The sequence below is a fragment of the Paroedura picta genome, chromosome 2 (assembly GCF_049243985.1).
Source record: "Paroedura picta isolate Pp20150507F chromosome 2, Ppicta_v3.0, whole genome shotgun sequence".
In the NCBI taxonomy this organism is placed as follows: Eukaryota; Metazoa; Chordata; class Lepidosauria; order Squamata; family Gekkonidae; genus Paroedura; species Paroedura picta.
In genome coordinates this window covers 42,607,648-42,634,956 of record NC_135370.1, presented here as the reverse complement: position 1 = coordinate 42,634,956, position 27,309 = coordinate 42,607,648, and the positions used below count along the sequence as shown (strand labels likewise).

Sequence of the window (27,309 nt, the reverse complement as noted above, 5' to 3'; positions counted from 1 at the left end):
AGTTGGTTCTTATATGCTGCTTTTCTCTCTACGAAGGAGTCTCAAAGTGGCTTACAGTTGCCTTCCTGTTCCTCTCCCCACAACAGACTCCCTGTGAGGTGGGCCATACTGACCCATCCACCCCTCCTCAATTGACCAATGAGGTGCCTGGAAGGGGTGGGAAGGGGAGGGGCTCTGGATGAGTGTGTACACAGCTATGCTTTCCAACCATCTTCTGCAGGATCACATGACTTCTGGGGTTTCTCAAAGCCTGAATACTTTTTCAGTGGGTTCTCAGCATTAAAAAAATTGGGAAATTGATAGATACTACGGAGTGAACAGCAGACCTCTTAATCCTTTTCCTGCAAAAGTCCAGCAACTCCTATCTCTGTCAGTTGGCCAGCAGTTAAATTGCCAAACTGCTTCTTTTTTGCCCTTTCAAAAGCATCCCTAACTGTCCATCACAGAAGGCCAGGTTGAGAGTGACTGGTCTAAGGTCACCAGCAAGCTTCATGTCAAAATGGGGATTTGAACCTGGCACTAGCCCAACACTAACTACTCCACCACACTCCCTCAAGCTGGAAATCTCCCCTAAGGTACTCTGAGATTTCAAAAGGAAGAGCAGGTTATGAATATGAACCAAACTTAGGCGTTCTTCCTTACCACGCCTGTGCCAAACCATACTGGCAAAGGAACCAAACAAAGGATTCATCCTTTTGACACCGTATCAAAGTATTCAGTCTGGAATAACAATTATTACAGCTTGAGGCTCACTATGACTCCAATAGATTTCAATTCCTACACTCTATTGAAATGAGGGAGCAAATCTGACTTGTTAGCATTTTAAAAAACCCTAAACACAAAATAAGCCTGCAGTGTTTAGGATGCAGCTAGTCAGAATTATATGATCTGGAATATATAGCACCAGTTCCTGCCAATCATACAAGCATGGCATGAGTTTATAACAATTACCGTCCCTTTAGTGTCCGTGCTATGTGGATTTCATTGACTGGGAACCAAGCCAAGGTTTCCCTGTATTAAACAGACAATTTGTAACTCAGGCAATGCTGTTACAAGATTCCAGCATTTCATGGAGATAATCATCTGGATACAGCAACTCCTTGCAGGTGAAAGGATATACACACCTAATCCATTGACTCAACAAGAGACTTCCTACTCATTTTGAGGATGGCACAGTTCCAAGCCCAGATGGAGCGTTGCTTACCCAGTTACTGCTTCCATTGACATGATTGGTGATGCACACATGTACTAGACAAGGCTTTGATTTGAAGAGAATGGGTTGGATCCTGCTCAGTTTTTTGGTGGGCATGGGGGGAGAATTTCAATATTTGCTAATCTTTGCCCTAGTTCTGATGTATATGAATAATGGATGCTCTTTGCTCTAGAGGCTTGAATATATACACCTAAATATTTAAATTTGGTTACTTGTTCAATTTTGTGCCCATTTAGCACCCATGTTCTAGATTTTGGACGTTTGCCAAATGCCATGGCCTTGGTCTTCTGGCAGTTCTTTTTTGCAATGTTAGGCAAGTTTTTTAAGCATTCGCCTAATCCCTATGGGTGTTCTTGAAAGAAGAACAACATGATCGGCATAAAGCAGTATAGGGTTTGGGCAACCAGCTAATATTGGGGGATGCAAGTCTGAATCTTGAAATACTTGGATCAAATCATCCTTATCCATTGTTGTTCCTCTATATATTTATGAAACAGCCTAGGGGGTGGAGTGTGTCCAGCTGTCCAAGTTGGAATAGGACCAATCAGGGTGCAGCCAGCTTTGCCTTGATTGGCCCTGCCCCTGCAGCTCCCACCCTCCATCCCTGGACTCAAGCCTCTTTGCTTTCAGACGCCTCAGTGCCTGGAACCAGCAGCAGGTAAGAGGAGAGGCCCTGGGCAAAGGGTCTGGTGGAGGGCATGCTAACGAGGGCCTCCTAGCCTGCTAGGCTGGGCCTACTGACTGCCTGCTAAAAAGCTGTCTCAGGCCTGCTAATGAGCTGCCCATCCTCCGCCCCACTTGATTTGGCTGCAAGCTGCGGGCTAAAGCCACCTTAAGCTGCCTGGCCAAGGGCCAGGAGAGGGGACCCTCTCAGGGCCTGTTCTTAGGAGCAGGCACTGAAGCTAGTTTATATAGAAGTTGAAAAGTCCAGGGGCTAAGGCACAGCCTTGCTTGACCCCTTTGAAGTATTAATTTGAAGGACTCTGATTTTATTGTTTCTCTCCACGACAGACAACCCTGTAAGGTAGATAAGGCTGAGAGTGCACACTGAGACTGGCCCAAGGAGGAGCGGGGAATCAAACCCAGTTTTCCAGAGTAGAAGCCACCGTTCTTAACCTCTTCACCAAGATAGCTTTTTTGGAAGGAGGGAGGAAAACTTCCTTGGTTCCTATGATCCGTTACCCATCCCGCCCCATCTGGCGGGCGCTGGCTTGATATTTCTTTGATATTGTAACAATAATTGTTAATGTTCAGGACTTGTCACTGAGGGACATTACCGGGATGCCATTTTGGCAGAAGTCCCACAGAATAAAAAGATAAGGAAAAGTACAAAAAGGACACTCTTCTTTCTTTTTTGATATCTTATTGCATTGCCATTGGAAAGGTCTTTTTCTCTCTGTATTGGTTCTGCAATCAGACCGTCCGTCGTTACTCTTGAGCCACGCAGCCACAGCCCAACCCCCCGCCTTTGCACGCCGCTGTTCGTATAGCGCGCGCGCCGGACGCAGGGCACGGAAGCGCGGGATTCTTCGCAGGGGGGGGCGGGCACGTCCCTGTTGCCATGGCTCCAAGTACGCCTCAGCGATTGGGTGCCAGCGCGGATGGGACCGGAAGCCGCGCGGGGATGAGACGGAAATGAAGGGACGGGACGCTCCTTGATCCCGGAAGTGTTCGAGGGAGGCCTGGCACGGCGGACCGGGTTTGAATGGATTGGGCTGATTCATCGCGGCCCTGTTGAGCGGAAGGCGGCGGTGTGAGCGCTCGGCGGGAGGAAGAGGCGAGTCGCCCGAGGGAGGAAGGCTGGGAGTCGCCGCCGCTACGGGTAGGCCTGAGGCGTGAGAGGGGCCGATCCTGACCCGGGGGGGGGGCGGAGAGAGGAGCGGTTCGGGTTGGCTTTGCTTGGTTCGAAGGAGGAGGGGGGGCTGTGGAAGTGCCCGGATGTTGGCCTGAAGAGAGACCCGGGGGATGGGGGGTGGTGGGATTCGCTCTCTCCGAAGATAGAAGCGTTGCCAGTTCACATTGCTTTTTGGGGTCGGGGGGCGGGCTAGGGCTCGTTTTTGTATCGGCAGCATCAGGAGGGCTTCCAAAACTGACGGCTTGTGCATTGTCATCAAGTTTTGCGCGTTGTAAAGTTCGCCTTGAGTTTCGTTTGCTCGTTTCTCCCTTTTTTTTTTTAACGCCGCTCCCCGAAACAAACATTCTCTTTTGACGTTTCTTTGCAACGCTAAAAGGGTGAAAGAAGTCCCCGCTTTCCTTGGATGTGTGATGGGGTTATTGTGTTGATATTCCTTTGTTAGAACGCCTTTGTTAGCAATAGAAAATATGCTTACAAACCCCGCCCCCCAAAGTAATTAAAATAATTTCAAGATGAAATCAGTGAGCCCACGTACCTAACTTCCAAGTTGCTTCATTATTTAAATAGCTCCGTTTTGACTTTGGTTGGCCAAGAGTCTGATTCAGGGTATGGCAGCTTCATGTAGAGTCAGCGTTAGTATTTAAAGACCCACTGAACTTCTGTCTTGTTTCGCAATAGTAGACCAACATAACTGTTCATCTGGAATTATTGCGGAGAACCAGTAAAATGTGGTAGCTGGGCTAGGAAATGAAAAGTCTGAGTTGTAAATTGTTCTGCCATGGAAGCTTGGCAACTTCTCTTTCAGCCAACCTACCTCCAAGATGGGTAGGGGGGGTAAGAAAATGGGTATGATGTGTGCTATCCTGAACTCCATAGCATACTTACATTCATATGACCGGTCTGGGATTTGGGGCCGCTGTTTTAAGACCAGATTTAATTTTGAGGGTCAAGCTGGTTCTGACCATTTTTGAAAGCTCCACCAAAAGGGCAGGATATGTAGAAGAGTGAAAACAGGTGCTGGCAGAGGCTGGAAATGTTGCCTAACAAGAGTGTAACCTGTTACATGAGGATCAGAATATACTTAATTTCTTGTTGTTCTGGTTCCCCCCCCCCCCCCAGGTCAGTTTGTTAAGGAAACTGATAAAATGGGCTATTTTGCATGGTACCCAGTCCATGAATTACTGTTTCCCCGTAGCTTGAATTACTGCTATTTGTGCCTTGGTTTAATGTTTATTTCTGCATGGTTTAGTGCCCGGTGTGAATTATGACTGTTAAATTATCATTGTAACCAGCCTCTGTGCAGTTTGTTAAATTTGACCTATTGTGCTTAGTATCAGACTGCTCAGTATGGGGGCTCAATGAAGGTTTGAATCTCCCTTGCTGCCTTAGAGCTCATTTCTGCCACAGCAAGATAACCTGAATAGTATTGTTGCTTTATTTGCTCCCAGTGGGTATGAACAAGTATAATCTTCTTGTCTGCACCCCCTCCCCCGGTTCATAAAATGTTTAATTCTGTAAATTCTAACTGCCGTGGCAAATAATTGCTGACCATAGTAGCCACAACTACTAGAGGAAAATCTTATTACTTTTACTAAAGTGTTGTTAACGCCTGCAATATCCAACAGCTTTAGCTTAGGCCAGTGTTTTGTGCCAATGTGTTTCTTTTCACTTGTATTAAGTGTACTGTTTCTCCTTCAAACAGGGCTTGTTGGCACTTTAATTCGGGAGAACACAACGGCAGCAGTCTCATAGTAATTTAGACACCTTTTAGGGTTGTTTGTTTAACACATCTCTGCACTCCCTTATTAGGTTCCCTTGTTTAGGTGAACTGTTGTAGTTTGTGCATATACATCTTTCTGCATGTCATCTCATCTGTTACTGCTGTTTGGTTTTGATTCTGTTTCCCTGCAGACAGATCTTTTGGTCTCAGTGCCAAAAAACAAAACAAACAAAAATACTCCACCCCACATTGTGATGGTGCCTGTGTACTACCAAACTGGGATTTTTTGGGAGGCAGAAGAGGCAGGGATATAAAAAGTATAGTTCTCCAGAGAGGGCAACTGAGTCCTGGGCCCATTCTGCGCACATAGAATAATGCATTTTCAGTGTGCTTTGGCAGCTGGATTTTCCTGTGTGGAACAGAAAAATCTACTTCAAAAGTGGATTGAAAGTGCATTATCTATTGTGTGCAGAATAGGCCCTAGTGTGCTAAGCAGAATGGTCTGGTATGCCACTGTTCAGCAGTGCCCATGTTAGGGATGGTTTACCCTACCCCAACTTATTCTTTATCTGTTTTGAGCAGTTGGATGTACCTGCCACTTTTGTGTTTAGATTTATAGCTTAGCCAGTCCCACTGTATGAAAGTAAATAATAAAATCACATATTTTCCCCATTTCCACGTGGCATAATGTTTGACTGAGCAGCCCAGATAGCCCAGTTTAGCTTAAGCTCATCTGAGCTAAGGAACTAAGCAGAGCTGGTCATGATCAGTACTTGGATGTGTGCCCACCAAGGAAGATTGGAGTGGTTCAGCAGAGGAAGACAACCACCTCTGCTCATCTCTATTTTCTTAATGTATTTTTTCCATGGAAAATTTCCCACCTTACATATGTAAATATAGTCTGTTTATCTGTAGTTGTCGGTGCTACTGCGATACAAATCAATCATGTTAAATGGGCTAAATGTGACCTTTGAAGCACTAACAAACTCCAGGTATTCCACATGGTCTCAACTTGTACATGGTATATTTTCTGCCTTTTGAGTTTTCTAAAATTATTTAAATTTAAATCTGAAAATTTTCCTGGAAAACCTACATTACTGCAAAATATTTCAGCTGAGAAAGAGCTATGATTTCTTCTTCTGCCCAGAATCAGGTTCAGATACAGGGATGTCTCTGATTGCCACATGGGATGCTTTGGTCCTTCCTAAATTCACATTTTTCTCTGCCCCTTATGGTTGTCTGAAGAGAGAATGGTCAGATTGGTGATGAAGATAACAGTGTGTAAGGAAGCCTGTGGCCTGCCGAAGAATATATAACTAAAGCCATGAATTGAAGCTTTAGCAAATCAAGTGTAGCATGTTTTCATTGCTCTGTTTCATCCAAACATAGCAAATTTTCAGGAGCATTTTGCATTGGAAAAGCTATTTAAACAATACTGCATTATGCATAAATATTTGCATATGGAAAGCTTATGATAATTGGATATCCTCTTGCATTCGTGGAGAACTCCTGGTATACTTGTTCATTAAGTATTTTTTTTGGCACCTCAACAGCATCCATCTGCAAAAACTTGTCCATATGAAAATGTGAAAAACATTTTTCAGCTTTCATAAAATGTTTAGCCACCGTAAATAGCTAATAAAGGCTGGTATCCAAGACTCCTAGAGCTGATACAGACTTGCTGTTAATTTGAATTCAGAAGATAGGACAGGAGCGTGACTTTGTGTGTCCCCTGTCTCACTTTAGCCTCAAAATCTCCACCTCTTTGAAACTTGTCAATCAAAGTGAATATGAACTAAAATTCATGTGGTGAAGCCCTTTTTAAGAAAGACTGTCTGTAATGTTCTTGTTACCTGGCTTGGCGGTATTGTATGTACTCATGGGATTGAGTAGAATGGCACAAATGATGGTTTAACATTCTTTCAGGCAGCTGCTTTTTCACCTCAGAAGTATCATTCCTGCATAACTGCCTGGGCCATCTCTAAAGGGTTCACTAAAATCTCGCTAAAACATTTCTGTGTTAGGGATGGGTGATTTGGTTTGACTACGCCAGAAAATACATGAATCAGCATCTTCGGGCTTATCCAAGCCAAATCATGCATCCCATCAGTTTAAATCAGCCAAATCAGAGAAACCGAATCGATTCAGACTTGATTTGATCGATTAGAGATTCAGATGATCAAGAAAGGGTCCGACAAAGAGCTGGTCCTGAGGCGAAGCTGTTTGGCAGGCTCTTTAAATGCCTTCCCTAGACCCTTCCCAGGCTGTGCAGAGCCAGCTTTGCAACATGGGGAGGGGTGGGGGTGGGAAAGAGCCTACAAAACAACTAAGGTTGAGGCTCAGATGCTTGTTGCAGTGTTTAATTTTTTTCTCCACAAGCCCCTCTGAAGCTGTGGAGAACCCGCACTCCATGGCTGCAGAGGGGTCTGTGGTGGGGACATTTAAAGGGTAGAGAAAGAGAATGCTAGAATGGCTCCTTTTCTTTTCCCTCCCTTTGCGGAGGAGGGGGATGAAAGGGAGTCCTGAATGCCTGCCAGCAGTTTAAACTGAACAGCCTGACCACCTCATCAATCAGCTCTTCAGTTTAAGTGGCCATCAGTCCCTCCATAGAGAGGGGAGTGAAAGAGACCCCTGGAATGGCTTGGAGCCATTCCATCCTTACAGCAGGGAAGGCACTGGCTGTGGGCTATGCAGGGTGGTGGTGATTTGACTCCCCACCCCCCAGTACAGCCCAAGCCAATCTAGGGAGAAAAGCCTCTCCCGGATCAGCTGGCTGTTGGGCAGTTTGAACCACCATCCCACCAGCTGAGCATACAGCTGATCCCTCTGAGAAGAAATGTTTCTCAGTGCAATCAGCTGTTTGACAGGTTCCCAGGCATTTAAATGAACTTCTAGTTCCCCTTAAATGCCTTGGATCTCAAATTTATTTGGGTATAACTAAATAGTTTCCTGCCCAGTCTAAACTGTACTGAATTTGTTTTCCATGCACATCCCTATTTTGTGTTAGCCTTAGTATGTTAACGTTAATGCAGCCAGTAACTGGAACCAGATTGAGCATATAAATAGATTTAACATTATCTGATCTTTTTCATGTTATCCCACCTAGATTTCCAGAGGGAGGATTCTTGCTATTTCACCTTCCTGCTGGCAGCTCCAAACACTCCCTTCCCCCAGTGTTGCTCCTGAGAAATGGGGGACCCTCAGGAATAGTTTGGAGGGGAATCAAAACATTCCCACTGGAAGAAGGGGATCAGTGAAAATTGCCCCTTCTTTGCACCTATAGAAATCTAGGAAGAATGCAAACCATAGTATTTAAAGATTTTTTTTTCTCATGTTGCACCAAATTAGTATGTTTATTTACTAAAGGTATACTTCACATTTTGGTTCTCACAAGAGCTTTCAAGGTAACTGCCAATATAAAACATAGATGCTGAAATCACATTTTAAAACCATTAAAATAAAAGCACATCATTACAGTAAATTAAAAACAGAGTTGAACTATGTTCCAAAACTTAAAAACTACAATTAAAACATTGGTCAGGAAGGAAGGATTGCTGAGGGAATACCAAACAAAACAAACTTCTTATTCACTAGTGGAAGACAGCAACAGAAAGGAATAAACTGATCTCCTTGGGGAGATAGTTTCAGAGCTCAGGAGCCATGACTGAGAAGGCCTTCTCCCTTGTTTCTGCTGCATAATCCCAGAAGGTGGGAGTACCCAAAAATACCTGAAGCAGAGCCTCCAAAGATGACCCTATTGGTTGGTCAGGTTCATAAGAGTACATGGTATGTTGGTCCCAAATCTTATAGTGCTTTGAAGGTCTTTTAAAGGTCTTTTCGCAGTTACGATGGTCATATGTAGAATGTGAGGGGAGTTGCAAGGGTCTTTCTGGTCAAATAGCGAATCCAGAATTTTTATATATCTGAGCCAGTAAGGACTTTATCCCTTTTTCCCCTCTTCAACAAACGGTTTATTCTCCTGTATCCCCTTGAAGTGAAGGAATAAGTAAGCCTCCACTGCAGTAGCGTATAACACATTACATTACTAGGAGAGTTTAATCTCCTGCCCCTGGGTGCTGCTGAAGGGAGGAGAGGATTGTGTGCCTTACTGAATGGTGGTGGAGCCACCGGAGTCTCGGCCAGAACAGGGTCTAGGCATTCAGCAGTCAAGTTGCATCATCACCTTCCTTGTTGTTGGCTTCTGATATTCATCCGGTGTCTGTGTATGCTTGCACAATTCTGCGGCTGACAGCCCAGTGCCTCTGCCTCCTGATGCCATCTGGTAAAGGCACCGTATCCTCGTTTTTGTTCTGCGGTGCTCCCTGGTAAGAGCTAGAACCTTTTCATGCAGCCTTTTGCTGTTTAAATCCTATGACTATTCACCCAGTGTCCTTTTGTTATAGGCAGTGTTGACCTGTCTGAAATTCAGCAAAGGTGTGTCCATGGTGTCCTGGGTATGACTTGCAATTGACCAAGTTTAGGATCTGTTCTCATAGTCTTGTTTCTTTCTGTGTTCATAGGAATAAAGCTCCTTTGACGTCAAGACTCGGGAATCCTGACTAGAACTGTGTAGGTGAGTAAAAATTAGGAATCGAATGATTCAAGTCATTTTCTTTGATTCCTGGGCGCCGTATTGCTTACATTGTCTGGAAATGTCATTCTGTTGCTCAGTTTATCCCAATAGCTGTGCGACTAGATACGTACCTGTTAATAAGTCAAAATTGTGCCTATGTTATGCTTTAAATATCTATCATTAGTGATTTTTATACAAATTTTTAAAAGTAGAAAGGATACAACAGTAGCAACAACAGTTACAATTTTTTGACCCTCTAGCCAACCAGATTATAGATTATACTCTATACATCAGATTTATCAATTTATACCAATCTTACTACTTAAAATTAAAGTTGATACATTTGCTTTCTTTAATTTCTAAAGCCGCAAGCCATCTAGTCACTGTTTCTCTTTCTTCCAGGAAGTCCATAAGAGGTTTCCAATTAGTCATAAACTTAATTTTTGTAAGTGTAGAAGGACAAATGCCAGTCTATCACTGAAGCGGTATAGTGAGCTTTAATTGGTGATCTTGAGGCTGTGTGTATAATAGAAGAAGAGTTGGTTCTTATATGCTGCTTTTCTCTACCCGAAGGAGTCTCAAAGCAGCTTACAATCAATTTCCTTTTCTTCTCCCCTCAACAGACACCCTGTGGGGTGGGTGAGGCTGAGAGAGCCCTGATATCACTGTTTAGTCAGAACAGGTTTCTCAGTGCTGTGGCGAGCCCAAATTCACCCAACTGGCTGCCTGTGGAGGTGGAGAGGGAAATCAAACCTGGCTCACCATATTAGAAGTCCACACTCCTAACCACGACACCAAACTGGCTGACTGAGAAAATCATGGCTTGGGCCTAGAGTGCACCGCTGTAGAAGGGGGTTATTTTTACTTCCTTGTTCTTATTAGATTACATTATTGTGTCTAATGGAGTTTTACTGTTCGATTTGTATTGGAACCTTTTTGTAACCCACCATGAGCTGGTTCACTGGGAGTGGTGGGCAGTAAGTCCAATTAATAAATAAAAATAAATAGAGCGATGTGAGTGGAGTCATGCTAGCACAAGGCAACTTCCCTGCCTTCCACCCTCACGTGGCAGCCGTCTTTGCTTCCCAAAACTGCGCTGCTTTAGTTCTGTAAACGTGGAGGGAACGTGTGGCGGCAGAGGCAGTTTGAAAGGCTGCAGAAGGAAAGGGGAATTGGCCGAAGCTGTCCTCTGCAGCTGGAAAAGCTTTATTGCTTCTATTTATTTGTTTGTTTGTTCAATTTGTTTCCCTATGCTCCCCGAGGGCTTGCAGCAGGTTACAACTCATTAAAACCCCATAACAATAAAACAAGCTCTACATAAAAACCAGCAAGATGTCAGAAAGACCCGACGGAAAATCTCAATCCAATTTGATCAACCCCTAATATCATCTTGTGGCACAGAGTGGTAAGGCAGCAGAAATGCTGTCTGAAGCTGTCTGCCCATGAGGCTGGGAGTTCAATCCCAGCAGCCGGCTCAAGGTTGACTCAGCCTTCCATCCTTCCGAGGTCAGTAAAATGAGTACCCAGCTTGCTGGGGGGGTAAACGGTAATGACTGGGGAAGGCACTGGCAAACCAACCGGTATTGAGTCTGCCATGAAAACGCTAGAGGGCATCACCCCAAGGGTCAGACATGACCCGGTGCTTGCACAGGGGATACCTTTACCTTACCTTTAACATCAACTTAAGGGGGGAGGGAGAGAGCACTGCCACCGCTTTTAGGTCAGAGGAGTTTCTGCTGCATAAACCAAAAGTGGCCATAGTATTCAAACTCAAGTAGTGTCGTTAAATAGTGGGACATGCTATGAATAGGGACGCACAGGCATAATGCAGTCGAGAAAGCTGCCTCTGCATTGCCTGAAGTAGAAAGATTTGACCAGTTGGCTATCAAAGAACGTAATCTGTTTTTGTTGATAATTGTTCCAACTTATTGAAAATATATATATACCTTCAATAACTGCATTGCCTGGGCATGTATCTTAATTGATTCTGTCAGGCCAGTAGGGTAGGCAGGAGCAGAACAGTTTACTTTGTCAGTTCCTGAGATTTTGTCAAAAGATGTTTTTTGATGTGATAGTCAATAGCATGGAGTCTTAGCCCCGATATATAAGCCTCGTTTGCATGAAAAAGCTGTGTGCCCATGACTGCTTCAATGGAGCCCTCCCCATCAAACTTGGTCATCGCTGAGTTTGTTGATCACATGCTGCAAAAGTATCTCTGATTTCAGGATTCACATCTCACATGACAGCCTTAAGCATCACCGGCTACATGCTAGCTGATCCTAAGTTGACAGCATGAAAAGAGCATAATTTAGTCTACTGTATGGTGGTTCCTTAGTACGATATGATATGATAACATTTATTGTATGTAGCCAAAGGCCATTACAAAGCATAATTAAAACAATATGGAACAAATATGAATAAAACAATATTTCTCCAATATTGCATTCATAAAATTGTAAGCATGGGCGACTGAATTACAATAAGAATAAAAAGTGGTTTATCAAGGTGGAGACTTCTGTAAAAATGCTTTGGCTCGGATCTTCCTGGCAGCCAGAGCGAAAAGTGCCACCCTATATGAAATATAGGGGCCGACAGGTTCCTTAGTATTCCTGCTTGACTCTGTCTTCTGCGTGGCCAGTTACCAAGACGTTTCTCTCATTATATCTTCAATATAGTAATTTCAAATAAATGACATCTAGATGTTGATAGGCTTGTGGAGCAACTTTATATAATCTGAAACTTTCATGCCAATATAGTCAAAATGGAGCAGCAGTGATGGGAGGAGCTTTGTGTATACATGGGGATGTTCCTTTGTTTCCCTAACTCTAAAGTTGTTGAACAACGTAAAGTTGTAAACAATCTGAGCAGAGGGAAAATGCTGAGGGGGCGGGGGGGGGGGGGTCAGAAGATTATCCTAAAAGGTGCTTTCATGTTATTTTTCTTGAGCATTTTATAGATGGTGGTCACTGGCCCCTGTCTGGTGGAATATGCCCCTGGAACATATCCGGGCCCTGTTGGAACTGGCACAGTTCCACAAGGTCTGTGAGACAAAGCTCTTCCACCAAGCCTTTGGTTGGGGCCAAAGTTAACATCTACCAGGCCTCACTTATCTAGCCATATACTTATTTACTTACCTATGTAAGAAGCCCCAGATCATAGCCTGGCCTCTGGGAGAACATCGGTAGATACTCTATATGTGGGTTGTTGCTGCTGATATTTTTAAAAGCTAATTTTAAATTTAATTTTTATCCTATTTTCATTATGTATTTCCACACATAATGTTGTACATCATCCTGAGACAGCTTGCTGGGAGGTATTAAAATCAAATAATTTAAAAATTTAAATAAGATCCCTTAGGAAAAAACAGAGAGAGAGAGCGAGCGAGCACAAAACCAAGGTTTCCTCCTTGGGTCCCATTGCAATGTGGAGTGTCCTTGAAGAAGTCCTATGAGTTGAGCATCCCTGAATCAGTGATGTGGGATGGAAAAGTGTGCATGGAAAATTCTCTAGAATTTTCTCCATGGAGAATTGCAAAATAGCCTTGTAAAATGTTTTCAGCATGGGATATGAAGCATGGACAAATCTCAAGGCTTTTCCATGATGTATCAAAAAGACAAATTTCTGTCCTGAAGTAACATGTACACATGCAGGCCTCTTCCAGAGAACTCAAACATCCATGGATGCTTTCTGTTGATATTCAGTGCAGAGTAAGAGAGATTATGCTTTTTTAAAGTCTTGGCATTCTGGGGCTTGATTTTGGAGAGCCCAGCTTTGAAAAGTTAAACAGCAGTTTAGACCATCATTTATGGAGGTATGCTTCTAGCTAAGATATTCTGAATTTAAAGAACCCGTAGTGACATGTCATTCCTCAAAATGTTAATGTTAAAGCAATATAACAAATGTCACAGTGTAAACGCTTAGCCTTTCTCCAACATTCCATATTTAACACGGTTTGATATGTAGGAACTTGACGGGATAGCTCTTAGTACTTTAACTAAAGGCATTTAATGTTTACTTTACAGTGTGCTTTTGGTGTAATGAGTTCATTAAAAAAAAGCTTTTGATGCTAATTCAGAAATCTATAATCTGTTCGGCGTCTTTCACATGCAGTTTTGATGATAACTGACAAGCTGTAAGTTAATTAGCACAGAACTTACTAATGAGGATGTTAAGAATCTTCACTTTTGAATTATTTTTATATTGATGTACTCAAGACAAATTAAAGAAAACTCTTAACGGTGAGTTTTCTCTACTTTGGTATGCAGATGTTTCTACCCAAGGTAAGTGGTGGGGAGCAGGGGAAGAAATGGTTGCAAACTCCCCTCCCCCCCAATATTATAACAAGAAATACTTGTCTTTTTCAAAACTGGGGATAACCCAAAACCTATGCATCTAAAGTAAGGTTGTTAATTAGCATGGAAGACAGCTTCTTGAATTAATATGTGGTGTTAATTAACAGGAAGTCTGATGTTGTGTTGTAATTACTACCAATATTTTTGACATACTGAGTGACTGAAGGTGAATTATACGGAGAACAACGTAGTAAACTCATCCAAGTCTAGGTATGTTTTCTTTTTGTTTTTCTAGAAACCATGGATAGACTTCTTCGACTTGGTGGAGGCATGCCTGGTCTGGGGCAGGTAAGTATTCGGTTTGTTGATGTTATGGTTGCCCGAGTCCCTTTAATAAGAAAGATCTTGGCGTCATCATCCCGTAATTTCAGATCTGAAATATATTAACTCCAAAAGAGAGAATACCACTATATATTTTGGTTGTACGTTAATGCATATGAATTCTAGAATGGTGGCCATGTTTGTTGCAGCAGAGAACTGTATCCCATTGTAACCCCATGCTGTCAGCGTGTTGTGGAATTAACTCCTGGAAACGAGATCCCACCTTTTCAGTGGCATTGTCAAATTACACAGACCTTCACTGAAAGATAATAGAACTACGTACTGCTTCACCTATGAAGATGGAAAACCAGAGTCACATGGCTTCATGTTTGGAGCCAGACGTATTGGCAAAATGTGATCTGCCGTGCAGAGAAAAGTACAGAGAATCTGTTATAAATAAAACCTTTGTGGGTTAGTCACTGATGGCAGTTCCAAATCCTCATTCATACGGTGCCGTTTGTTTGAATGTGTCACGAGGTTTGTTCAGTGCCGTGGTGATGACCATGCAAGCAGACTGTAAGAAGACGGGAAGCTATCAGCCACAATTAATTCTTAAAAAACCACGTCTTTAGCATTTCAACCTCTTGTGGTGTTTTTTGTTTAAAGGAGCAGTATAGTTTCTCTGTAAATGTTCTAAAATGTTTTATGTAAACCACCCAGAGCCGTAGGGAAGGGCGGTATGAAAATCTAAATAAATAAATAGCAACTTCTCTGCATTAAAATCGCCTTCCTTGTAATACCCCATCCTTCTTTGGGATTGAATCTTCCCCAATATTTATGTATCTAATTTATCCCAGGGGCTCAGGGCAGTTTACATCAAGAAAATACATTGATAGCATTTCAATTAGTACAATTTCGTTAAAATTAAGTTAAGATTAGCAAAAATTGATAAAACACTATTAAGCAGCATGGGGCATTCTGTTCCATCAGAGGGTGTGTGAGTGTAGGAATAAAGGGCTCAAGGAAGGTTAGCTTGCTCTTATTTGAAGTATCTATTTACACTTCATTCCGTGTGCATATCTACACAGGGAGGCTAATTCTATGGGCCACGACCACAGGCCTAGTGGAACAACTCTGCCTTACAGGCCCTGTGTTATGCCCCTTCCCTTTAAAAATCTATATTGTTTATAAATAAGCACTTAGGATAAATTGGTCCTAGCCCATACTATTTTAGTTTCAGGTAGGCTCCCTTGGAAGTTGTTCAAACTATGTGTCCATATCCCCCAAAATGACAGTTTAGATCTCTTTTGTCAAGTAAGTGTGATGAATTTGTACTGTGTTCCACAGTTCAGCTTCCTCAATGCCCAGGGACATTAGATGCCCCTGATCTCGTGGGCCAAATTGGGTTACCTTGACTAATCTTTTTATTTGCTGTTTCAACAAGACCTGGCTTGCGATGGAGTTGCCCAGTCTATATAACTGGGGGATGCTTTGTGTTGTGACCTGCAGCTGATAAATTTTCAGGGGATTTCATTTCATATTAAGCCTTTTTCAGGAGATGTGAAGTTGGGACAGTACTCCAGAATTTTGCATGGGTGGACCCTGTATGAGAAGACTCAGATGTTTGCAAAATATTGAAGTAGTCCTGCGTTGCCAGATCACAGAAATAGATGCCCTAATCAATGATGCCTGATTTATTGTATATTGTATATTGATTCCTATTTGTTGTAGATGTTACCTGATTTATTGTATACCTACAGTTGTGTCTGATCTAGTAACGTAGTTCCATACTGATCAACCAAAGCATAAAGGCTGCTGTTAGCAGTAGGCCTTCATTGGTACAGAGACAGAAGTTTAGTATATGGATTAGGTACCTTCACTGCAAACTAGATCTTGCTGAAACAGCAAATAAAAAGCTGGCACAGTTCTGCAGGGCCTGCAAGCTCTTCCACCAAGCTTTTGGTCGGGGCCAGTGATTTAATAACTTTGGTTGGCCTCCCCTGCTGAATGACACCTAGCATGGAGACTTATGGGCAGTGATGCTGCTGATTTGTTCCTTAATGCTGTTGATTTGTTCCTTATGTTTTATATTTTATTTGCTTTATTGTTTTAGACTGCTAATGTTTATGCCGCTTTTAATTTATTGTTAATTTTAACCCATTTTGTACACTGCCCTGAACCATATAGGGAGGTCTGGTATAGAAATTAACAAGAACAACTGGCCCTGTGGAATTTGTACATGGCAGTTTCATGTAAGGGCTGAGGGCTAAAGGTGTCACCAGAACTTCATGGCATGGGGATGGGAGGACAAAGTTACAAAACGATATTGCTTAGGTAACATAGAATTCTATAATAGTATTTGTATAAAGTTCTTGATTGGTTATGCTTGGTGTAGAGTGCTGCTTGATAGATGTTTATGGGGATCTCCGTGATGACTGAAATTAGTCAACAATATAGTAACAATGGTATCTGACAATTTGAGAAATGTCATTATTGCTGATTGCTGTGGAGAAATTCACTGGCCCGTCTTGCAGAATACAAGCTGAATTTAAAAAAAAAGAAGAAACTATCATTTAATTTCAGCTGAAGTTGTTGTACAGACTTGTAAAATCTTCCATAGCCCTTGTACCTGTTACAGGGGTGGCCAAACTATGGCTCTCCAGATGTCCATGGGCTGCAATTCCCATGAGCCCCTATCAGTACACATGCTGGCAGGGGCTCGTGGGAATTGTAGTCTGTGGACATCTGGAGAGCCACAGTTTGGCCACTACTGGGCTAAACTAAAGCCCATTACATATACACTTGGATAGCTACAGGACTAGTTGCCTCTGACTAGAGCCTCCGGTAGCTCAGCATGGAGGCATATCCTTCTATGTTGACTATAGTGCATGGCTCCTGTCATTTGCGCCAGAAATGTTCACCTCCCATATAAAGATCATACAGCTGGCATCTTTATATGATCCTTGCTAGACCCTGGGCCTGACAGTAGCCACCCATTCTCTCCCCGGTGCTCCTTTGGGAGCCAAACGGTATCTGAATTGGGCTCTAGAAGTATGCAAGGCAACCCTTCAAAGTTATGTTCACAGAGAAATTAGTCCTCCTACAATGAAAGGCAGCTGGCTTGGAGCTAAATATATAGGACTGTGTAGCATGACTTAGCATGTCCTGTTTCTTGCTCGCCTTGACAACACAGTGAAAATATTGGCCTTAAAACATTTGAGCATCTCGTGAAATAACAAAATATTACATTATGTCTGAATTGTCACTTGGAGAGCCTCTTGTCCTTTTTTGTACGGCACAAGATAGCAATTTCGAAACTTATGTCGTGGTCACAAATGTGCTGAACGTTTCTGCGTACTTAAATCAGAACGGCATTGTTATTAGAATACTGAAAATCTCCCTTCAGGATGTGTGTTGGATTCGCTTGGCCCCAAAGTCTGAGTAAACAGTTTGGAATGTGAAATGTTTCCTTAAGCTTGGCCAATTGCAACACTGAGCTATCATGGAACACTTCCATCAATTCCGTTCCAGAAGACGATAAAATTAATTCCCCCTCCCCATACATGCATGCACTCAATATTTCTCTTTTCTCATAATGACCATTTTTCAAATGGTACAGTTTGGTCTCAGCTGCAGTGTTTTCACATCCACTGGTGATGTCTGTTGATGCAGAGAATTGAACGCAAGCCCCTGATAGAAGTCCAGTGTCCCTTGTAGCGGAAGGGCCCTTCCTCTGCAAGGCCAGTCCGCAAAGACTTTCCAGTTGGGCTGCAGGACCCTGCCCTGCAGCCCTGCAGCCACTTGGTTGACTAAAGACTTTGCATTTCTCAATGTATTAATCCCAATGAAGCATTTGCTCTTGCTCCGTTTCCTTTCCTGAATTCCAAAATGTCATTTCTGCTGCACAATAGCAGCATTGACAGCTGGTGACACGATGATGCGGGTGGGTGGGTAAATAACCCAGAGTAACACTGTATGCAGCCCTCAAAAGAGTAACTGAAACGCCAGCCGAAAGTCTGTCCTTGAATGCCGAACGCAGCCTCTCTCCTCCTGCCTCGCTCATTGCGACTTTGGCAAGGTCCTTTTAAATTGCGTCTTGTGGGAATAAGACGTAAAGGTAGATGGTTCCTTCCCCCCCCCCCAGGGCTGGGGAGGGGGGGGTGACCTGTCTCTTAGACGTGTTAGCACTTCAACTGGAAAATAAAGAAGCAAGAATTGCAAATAGCTATTTTGTTTGAATAATGGGCTTGCCAATTAGCCATCAAGTGCTCCCATCTGTGAAATTGTTGATCAGATGGGTTAGCTGGGACACTTCCAGATTAGGGCATTGTACGTGGCACTTGAAAACTGTCACTTTGAAAGAGGTTTCAAGTACCGCACCGCTTGGTGCTGTAGAAGCTCTTTCTTATTTATTTATTTATTTATTTTTAGAGCTCATTGATAAAACCTGTAGCAGTTAAGAGACCTGCCACTGATCTAAAAATCCTGTTGAACGTGCCGATCTAGCGTATGTAGAGGTTAAACGCGGCCTAGTCTTTTTTCATGAGCTTTGTAATGGCAGGTTAATGATCTATTGTAAAAAAAAGAAAAGAAAAGAAAAGATCTAAAAGCAATTGTGTTTATGGTTCCGTACTTGCATTAGGTCTCCTTTCCTTCTTCAGGACCTTTAGTTGTGAAGTTGTGGTTAACTGACTTACTATTGGCAAAGATCCCGACGTCCCCAGTGGCCAGGATCTGAACTTAAGGCAGGGGTAGTCAAACTGTAGCCATTCAGATGTCCATGGACGACAATTCCCATGAGCCCCTGCCAGCGAATGTAGTCCATGGACATCTGGAGGGCCGTAGTTTGACTACCCCTGCCTTAAGGCATCAATCCTAGAGACGTGTAATTCAGTGCATTGTATTCTAGTAACCTTGCTAAGGAGCTCATTGTTGGATTGCGCAGTAGTGACTAAAAAGCCCAGATTTGAGATTTGTACAGGAAAGCATATCCCTGTCAGTGGACTACAGTCTTGGATGTAATGTTTTGGGGTAACAGGTATACAGTGCTTTGCAGGGTTGGTTCAGGAAAATATTATGTTTATATCCTTCTTCTGTCAACCTTTCTCAGACACTGCAGATGTCCTCTGGTGCTTGTGGGAGGGAAGGGACTCTTCAGCTTTCAGCTGGCTCCGTTCTTTCAGCATTAAGGTCACTCACCTTGCGCACGCACAGCCCTCATCAGCAAGGAGGAAGGAAGGAAGGGCACGTTTATACGGCTCCCCTTCTGGTCATCACAGAAGGAAAGGGAGCAGATCCCCTGCCACTCGCTCTGCATGCCATGGTCAGTTATAACTCCAGGTAATTTTGTGGTGGACCGTGTCCGCCTCATGAAGTGGAAGCTGTAGAAACTTTGTGGACACTGTTGACAAAAGCAGGATCTAAAAACCACCCTATATAAATTATACTGAGGCTGCCCCTGTCAGATGATTATGATTGGCTGAAGCTTTCAAAGGTCTTTTCCCCTCACCCACTATGTGAGCCTTTTAACTGGAAATGCTGGGGATTGAGCCTGCAAAGTAAATGCTCTGCCTCTGAGTTACAGCCCCTCGCCCCACCCCATAAGCTTTCAATTACCCGAACAGTGATGTGTATGCAAGCGTGGGCTAATTTGTTTTTAAGTCTGTCCAGTCAGACCTCTATAGTATCTGGGAGCCATTTCAAAGGGAAGGAAGCTTCCTTCCAAGTAAGTTCAGAACAAGTACTGTGAGGTCCCATGCCGTTGGGGAACACCTGGCACTTCCTCAGGTCAAGTAGTTTAAAGCCCCCACTGCCGAACATTTTATTCCCTTTTATTTTTCTTTTGCATAATCACGCCCCTCATCAAACTGAATTGTGCCTCTGTTATTTCCCTTGGTTTATGCTATATTTGGGTTAAGAAGAGCTGCTAACATCTCATTGGTTTTGCATCCTACCCACAATCCGTATTCCAAAAACTACCTAGGTCGTTTGCTCTTCAGAGTGAGCTCTGAGTACCACAAAAGCCTCTTGCGCACCAACACCCTCTTCTGATAACCGTTGTGCGGCGAAAGCACCTCTAGGGTGGAAGGAGGCACTTAAATTGTTCCTGCTTTGTGCTGTTGGTTCCCAAGACCTCCTTGCTGCCCTTCTTTGTTTCTTCATTCGGGAAGACATTCACTGTTGCTAACTGACCAGAGGCCCTCCATCCATGGTATAAAGCTTCCTCTTTAAAATGTTATTTCAGACAGGAAATTTTCCTGTCAATGAATGCCCATAACCTCCGCACATTAACAAGACTTATTCCACTTCTCACTGAGCCTAGCCTGTCCGATTGCGCTGTAGACTTATTTTTTTAATGGAGCTGAATGAATATTTGATGCTTAAGTCCTCCGTGCCTCTTCCCTTTTGGCTTCTGGAGTACAGGGGACATGACTTCCTCCCTTCTGTGCACCAGAATAGTGTGCTAGCTGTAGTGCTGATCAGGGTCCCTCAGTGTGGTGCCTTTCCTGGTGCCTGCCCAGGATTTTTAGAGAGTGGGCGTCACCAGGTGGGTTGTTGTTTTTTTTTTTTGCCCAACAGGGCCTCTGCTTGGCCTTTGGGAATCCGATTGGCTGTGCGGATTTTACAAAAAGTTTCTTTGACTGCAGCTATCTGCCTCCACAGTGTTGCTGCATGGCTGAAGATAGACTGTGTGAATGCAACCCCCCCCCCAAACTAAAACACCCACCAACATTAGACATGATGGTGAAACTCTAGACATGATGGTGAAGAGGTTGGGGGTAATTTTTCCCTCCTCCCCCTCTTTCCATCTAAAATAACATACATTTAAAAATTCTCTCAATTGTCTCTAGGTGTAACAGCTGAAAATCTGCACTCCAAGAGTTAAGTCAGCATGAAAGAATTCATTTCCACTTTAATGACCTAGCCTTGCTGGGTTAGGACGATGGGGAACATGCTTCTGACTTGCACTCCTATTGCCAATTAACACCTCCTATAACAGGTTGTCTCAGCTAGTCATTGAAGCAGAGGCAGGAGAAATAGTTTACATGCATCTTGTTTTTTTCACACTAGTTGTTTAATACTCACAAAATTAAGTATTAAAAGGTTCCCTTTTTTTACTTTGCTGGGGAAGAATAAACATGACATTGTTGGATAGTTGTGCATTTGCTTATGCATGTTTTGTGTTTATCTTTTAAAGCGGTTTTAATTGCGAACGGAAAGGTTGGAGTTGGTATTAGATCTAACCCTCTTACGTGTGAATTTAGTGTAGCTGCAGAAAATCTCATTTGTGGGCACATCTGCATCACCATCCCCTTTCTGTTTTACTGCCTTGTTCCCCTCCCCTTTTAATATTACAAAAAACACTTTAAAATCCTTTGTAGTTTTGTGAAGATGGCAGAGACAAATTAAACTCCCGAGGAATTCTCCCTTGGCAAGTGGCTTTATTTTTGTGCTTGCGTGGAATGCGTTATTTACATTTAAAGACGTGCACAGTGAAAGCGAGGGGCACTGCTCCAAAATGACGCTTTGATTCCTGATTAATCAGCAGGTATTCTAATAACATAATAAAACTGGCTAAATAATTGATACCAGTTCACACTAAGAGCAAGGTGGAGTAATATACCTAAAAGTGTTAACAAATTTGCTAAAAGGCCTGAGTAGGTAACACTTAGAGGCATTAGTTTTTATGCTGCTATAATGGCAAATGCCTTTTTTTTTTTTAACACTTAGTCAACAAGGGCTGCCCAAGTAAAAGTCACAGCTTTTATAACTGGATCATGTCTGACTGCTCCCGAGGAAAAGTAACGTCTCATTTTAACCTCATTTGATTCATGAGTCGCTGATTTGATCACCCCACCCCGGTCTCTCTGAGCATTTTGGACACATTTTTTGCCGGTAAAAGCTGATAGAAGGAAGAAAATGCTTTAAATAGTACGAGTCCTCCTTAAATCCCGGACTCGCTAATCAGCAGTGGCTTAAAAGAAATGATTGATACAGCTTACGGCTGATACGATTGCCCCGCAGGCAGGTCAGTTCACTGACTAACACTTGCAGTCAGTTTAGTCAGGAAGAAGCATCTGTTTCTTCTCTCTAGAAAAGTATAACCAAGATTGATTGTTTTTTCATCTTTGGATGGATCAGATGCAAAACAGCTTCATTTAAGAAAAGGAAGTTTTGCTTTTCTTTCTATGGCTAATTTTGGTTCTGTAAGGAGCCAGAATTTAAAAGGCTGATTAGGTTTCGCTCTTTGATAAGGTTTCGGGCGTGTTAGCACGTTCGTTCCCCATGGAATTGTCTGGAAAGAAGGAATTTGATGCATCTGGTTCATCAAGGGAAATTTACTTTCTGTCACCTTTTGTAGTTGGCGGGTTAAAAAAAGAAAACGGCTGGTCGATGAGGTTTGATATGTAGCCTAACATAATTTAGGCTCTGTGCACCTTCATTAACATTGCTGGGAAGCGGGGAAAAGGGGGGCAACCGAAAGATTGTCCACCAGTTTAAGATTTACATCTAAACACTCTGATTTCTCAATGAGCTTGCTGACTTGCCTGGAAGAACACGGTGGAATGGGTCATGATATAGAGCTTCACATGCTTGTGGTTTTTGTAGCATCTAAACCCACCCTTCATGGGTTTTAATTTGGAGGAGAAGCTTCATTGGCCATGGCTATGTTGGTAGAGCATCTGCCTGCCATGTCCATGGTCACAGGTACAATCCCTGACATGTGCAGTTAAGGCAGCAGACATGCAGTCTGGAAGCTCTGTCCATGAGGCTGGGAGTTCAATCCCAGCAGCTGGCTCAAGGTTGACTCAGCCTTCCATCCTTCCGAGGTCGGTAAAATGAGTACCCAGCTTGCTGGGGGGTAAACGGTAATGACTGGGGAAGGCACTGGCAAACCACCCTGTATTGAGTCTGCCATGAAAACGCTGGAGGGTGTCACCCCAAGGGTCAGACATGACCTGGTGCTTGCACAGGGGATACCTTTACCTTTAGTGGGTGATGTGGCAGATCTTTGAGACCTTGGAGAACTGCTGCCTTTCTGAGTAGACAATACTGACTTTGATGGACCAGTGATCTTCTATTCCATATAAAATAGCTTCATGTGTGTTCTTTCTGAGGTTGCAATCCTGTGCACACTTAACCTGGGATTAAGGTCTTCTCAGTTAAGTAAGCATAGCATGGGGCTGAATCTCCAAGTAGAAAAGGGTTTGCTGCATTTCTGCAATAATTCATTTTTCTATATGATATTTCCATTGTTTGGAATTTGGCTACACTTGCATATTGATTGTTATGGGAACAAGCACTGGACATCCTCCCCATGGCATCCTCCCTTCCTCCCTCCAGCTCCATTTTTACATGCCATGCCATAGATTGCCAAGACTTCCAGGCCTACAACAAGCCACTGTTTGCTCCAACAGGGGAGTGACAAACCGTCACCTACAAATCAAGGTTCGTTTTTCTCCAGATTTGGAATCCTGGTTTTGTAGGCATTTGCCATTTCATCCAGTTTGGATATGATGTCCAAGCTCTTTGTTGGGAACTAGGACGTCTTCAACATCTAATCGGTGTTTGAGAAGATGGAAGAGAGGGAGAGGACTTTGAATGTTCGTCCCCATAAAGACAAACAGTGTTTACATTTGAATAGATCCTAGTTGTGCGCAGCAGAGATGTTAATTCAGCTGGTTTTAAATGACTCTCCAGAACTCAAAAATATCAACAGCAAAAAACAAACACTGTTAACTGGCTGTTGTGAGTATTCTGGGATGTGTGGCCATGGGGCGGTAGTTTTAGTTTTCCGCCAGTAACTGCGGCTAACTTCAGAGGCTAACTTTGTTGGCGTCCTCAAACCATGGACTTGTCAAGTCATCAGCATGGACTGCTTGCCTAGGCGTTGGATTGGAAGCATCAGATGTGGCTTACAAATGAAGTCGGTGATTATCCACATGACTGAAGAAATCATATTGATAGGATGTTTCATACTTGGAAGTAGTTGAGAGATAGTAGTTCATTGATTTAGGCTAATTGGGAATAAGACATACTGAGTCTGATTAGAGCTGGTTCAATGCATTGAGCTCTGCTGCAGAAAGCCTTAGGGATTGCCTAATTTAGCTTTTTTTTTTAATAATCTAGAAGGGAGAGTAGCATATGCTTGCACATTAACAATTTGTAGATAAATTAAGAGATGTTGTGAATGCCAGTGAGGGCACAGAAGTGAGGTGTAAGGGCCTAGAGGACAGAAAGTGTTATTCCTCTTTAGGCAAAAATAATATTTGAACAGAGCACAGGCTAGTAGGAGCAGGCATTAAAACTAAAATTTTAATACGTATTCTCTGATTTATCGGGCTGAATGCCATTTCCTTCAGTAGTTTTACATTTAATAAGAATATTAGATAGGGATCCTGGGCCTTTTTAAGATACTGTGCCAGTGATTGTTGTAGAATGTAAAAGAATAAGGGACGAAATGGGATGAGTAATGTAAATTGTCCTTATAATGTTGCCCATGGACATATTGGAGAAGAATATGGGTCTATTAGAAAGGAGAGGGAACAGGTCTGAAACAAAACGTTTGAGAAGAAAAAATATAAGGGAATACTGGAATTGATAAGGACAGGAGGGCATTGGCATCCTAAAGAGAAGGGAGATCAGTGGGCACACTGACAGCAGTAGGAAGCCATTGCACAGGCAACCCAGATCTCCAAGCTGTGCTTGCAGAACTACCTAAATTGGATTCACAGACATTCACTTAGTGATCCATCTTTTAATGCCTGTTGTGGACCCAGTTTTTTCCATACATCGTTTTATAGGGCGTTCTGCTAGGTATACACCCAAATGGTTCTTTGGTTACAGCAAGCCACTTGGTGAGCTGTTGAAGGTATAAGGCAGGGGTAGTTAAATTGTGGCTCTCCAGATGTCCATGGACTACAATTCCCATGAACCCCTGCCAGCATTCGCCAGAGCTGGAGGGCCGCAGTTTGACTACTCCTGGTATAGGGAGTAGGATCACCATCTACATGTCCTTGAGGCTTCATCAGTCATTTCCACAGTGGGTCACCTGTAGGAAGGAGCGCCTCATGCAAGAGGCGGGGAGATTATTTTTGCCTTGGGGGGGGGCTCCCACATGCAGAATCCCATACAGTTCCCAAGAGTACCTGACCCTCAGACACAGCTTTTCAGAGAGCCTTCAGCGTTATAGTGGAAAGGTGGCAAAATCTCTGTTTATGGGAGGAATGAATCAGACCCATGTTAACCATTAAGACACACCCTTCCCCCAAAAGACTTACTTGCCTTTCAGCATCTTCTGAAAGGCCCCGCATAAAATTGCAGTTCCTGGAATGGTGTCGTCTGTGAGGGCTAGGGGCAGGGAAGCCTTCGTTTATAGTCCAGTTCACTAACATTCACTTCCCAGGGAGAGCTTTCGCTTCCAAGCTCCACTGTCGCTTAAATAGCATGTACAAACTTAGCCAAAGCCTGTTAATTTAGTCCTTACTCTTCAGTCAGTAAGATGGTTTTACAGGTAGTTTTAGGTGGCTTTGGATTTCAGCTTGTTTGTGAAGCTTTTGTGTATCCTTGAGTGTTCGCAGTTTATTTCCACATAGCTATTTTAAAGTGCTCTGTTTTTTTAAATGAGAAACCCAGGATTTGGCTGTTTTGCTTGTGGCTTCATTTCCTTCGATCTGGGCATTTCCAGCGCCTTGCTTTCCAGGAAGGGCATAATTTTTCGCCTTCCAGCGCCGTAGTCGGCGTTCTGCACTTGAGCAGCTCCATAGAACTGGCCTCAGTCATCATTCACACCTGGGACAATTGTGCTAATTTTTTATTAGCTACTCATGAAGCAAAGAGCAGAGTATTTTGTTCACAGCTTTTCTGCCTAGGGATCGGAGGTCCATTTTTCTCTCACTTGCACCAGTGGATCTGCAAAGTGCTCCCGTAGCCTTTCTCTTCGAGCCTCCTCGAGCTGCAAACTGGCGAAGCAAAGGGAAATTGTGTTTGTGTTGGTGCCAGTTAATTGTGCTAGCCCAGCAGCATTTATATTCACACCACTGTAAGAAACATGTAGTTAATTGGTGAATTGGAGGTTTTGAGAGCAAGATTAATGCCGAGGTAGGGTTAGCCTTCCATCAAGACTTGACATGCTAATGGAACTTTGCTTGAATCGGAGCCGGTATTGCTGGCAACAGGTTTCGCCCAGTAGAGCACTTGCATGATTTTAATCGATTCTAACTAGATAGTTTAGATGAAGCAATTTGAGACTGCTTAGAGGGAAGACTCTAGTTTATGTAGGTGAGTGTTCACTATTCACGTTGGCTGAATTTGAAGTGATCCCCATTGATGAGATCAGTATATATAGGAGATGGAATTGCATTACACCTTGGGTACAGTTTTCTTTTTTTTCGGGGGGGGGGTAGGGAAGCTAGGGCTGAAAGAAGCAGCTGAAAATCCTCCACGCAATGCAGGCAACTGTTGTGTTCTTTTCCATCCCTCCTGTCTGCTTTAAAATTCTGATGGGTTGGATTGCGTGTACGTGGCACTTTGTAAAGCATATTTATTTTCTGGTGCCTTTTAATGTAGGGGCCGCCTACTGATGCTCCTGCCGTCGACACAGCCGAACAGGTTTATATCTCCTCTCTTGCCCTTTTGAAGGTAAGTGTGTCTTCCGTCGAGTGTCGGCGCAAAGCGCTGCATATGAAGCACAGGTTTCTTTCTGCTCATCGTATCAGAAAATAAGACATTTCTGTAGACTCCTATAGACCTTGAATGCCATTGCATGCTTCTTGTTGTTAACATAAAATAATGTAATACTAGTTAAATGCCATCCAGTGACGATGGACTTGTAGCAGTGCCTCACGGGGTGCTCCGGGCAAAAGATGAGTGGCAGTGGTCTGCCATGGCCTTCCCCTGCATAGCAGCCCCCAGTCGCCTTTGGTGGTTCTCCATCCAAGGAGTAACCATGGCCAACTCTGCTTTGTTTCTGCGGTCTGAAAAGCTCCAGCTAGTCTGGGCTGTTCAGACTGTTCCATAATGTTGTCATAAAATATTTATTCAGAAAAAGTTACACTAAACCATTCTGGAGCTCACTGCCCCCCACTGTTTTTTCTGGGATTGCCAGGTTGCTCAAACCTGAAGTGCTCTCCATGCAATCTGTCATATCCTTTTTTCCTTATATATATATTCAAAATGTTGAATTCTCTCTCTCACACACACACACTTGTGTGTGTGTGTATTCAGCATTTTTAATATCTGCTGTCTTGGTGTCTGCGAGGTGTGGTGGAGTATCGTCTGTAAGTTTGCAAGGCATGGGGAGTTCTAGTTGCCCCCCAGTGAATCCCAGTTGTA

General features: G+C 43.3%; 1 protein-coding gene across 1 annotated transcript in view; it reads left to right on the top strand.

Annotated features, from left to right (window-relative positions):
* Positions 1-2,839: 2,839 nt before the first annotated feature.
* Positions 2,840-27,309, top strand: part of PSMD14 (proteasome 26S subunit, non-ATPase 14) — a 68,726-nt gene continuing 44,256 nt past the window's right edge. The window contains exons 1-4 of the mRNA XM_077319916.1: positions 2,840-3,035; positions 9,309-9,361; positions 13,949-14,001; positions 26,545-26,616. Coding sequence (XP_077176031.1) covers positions 13,954-14,001; positions 26,545-26,616 — 120 coding nt within the window. The 5' untranslated portion in view covers positions 2,840-3,035; positions 9,309-9,361; positions 13,949-13,953. The remainder of the gene's footprint in view (positions 3,036-9,308; positions 9,362-13,948; positions 14,002-26,544; positions 26,617-27,309) is intronic.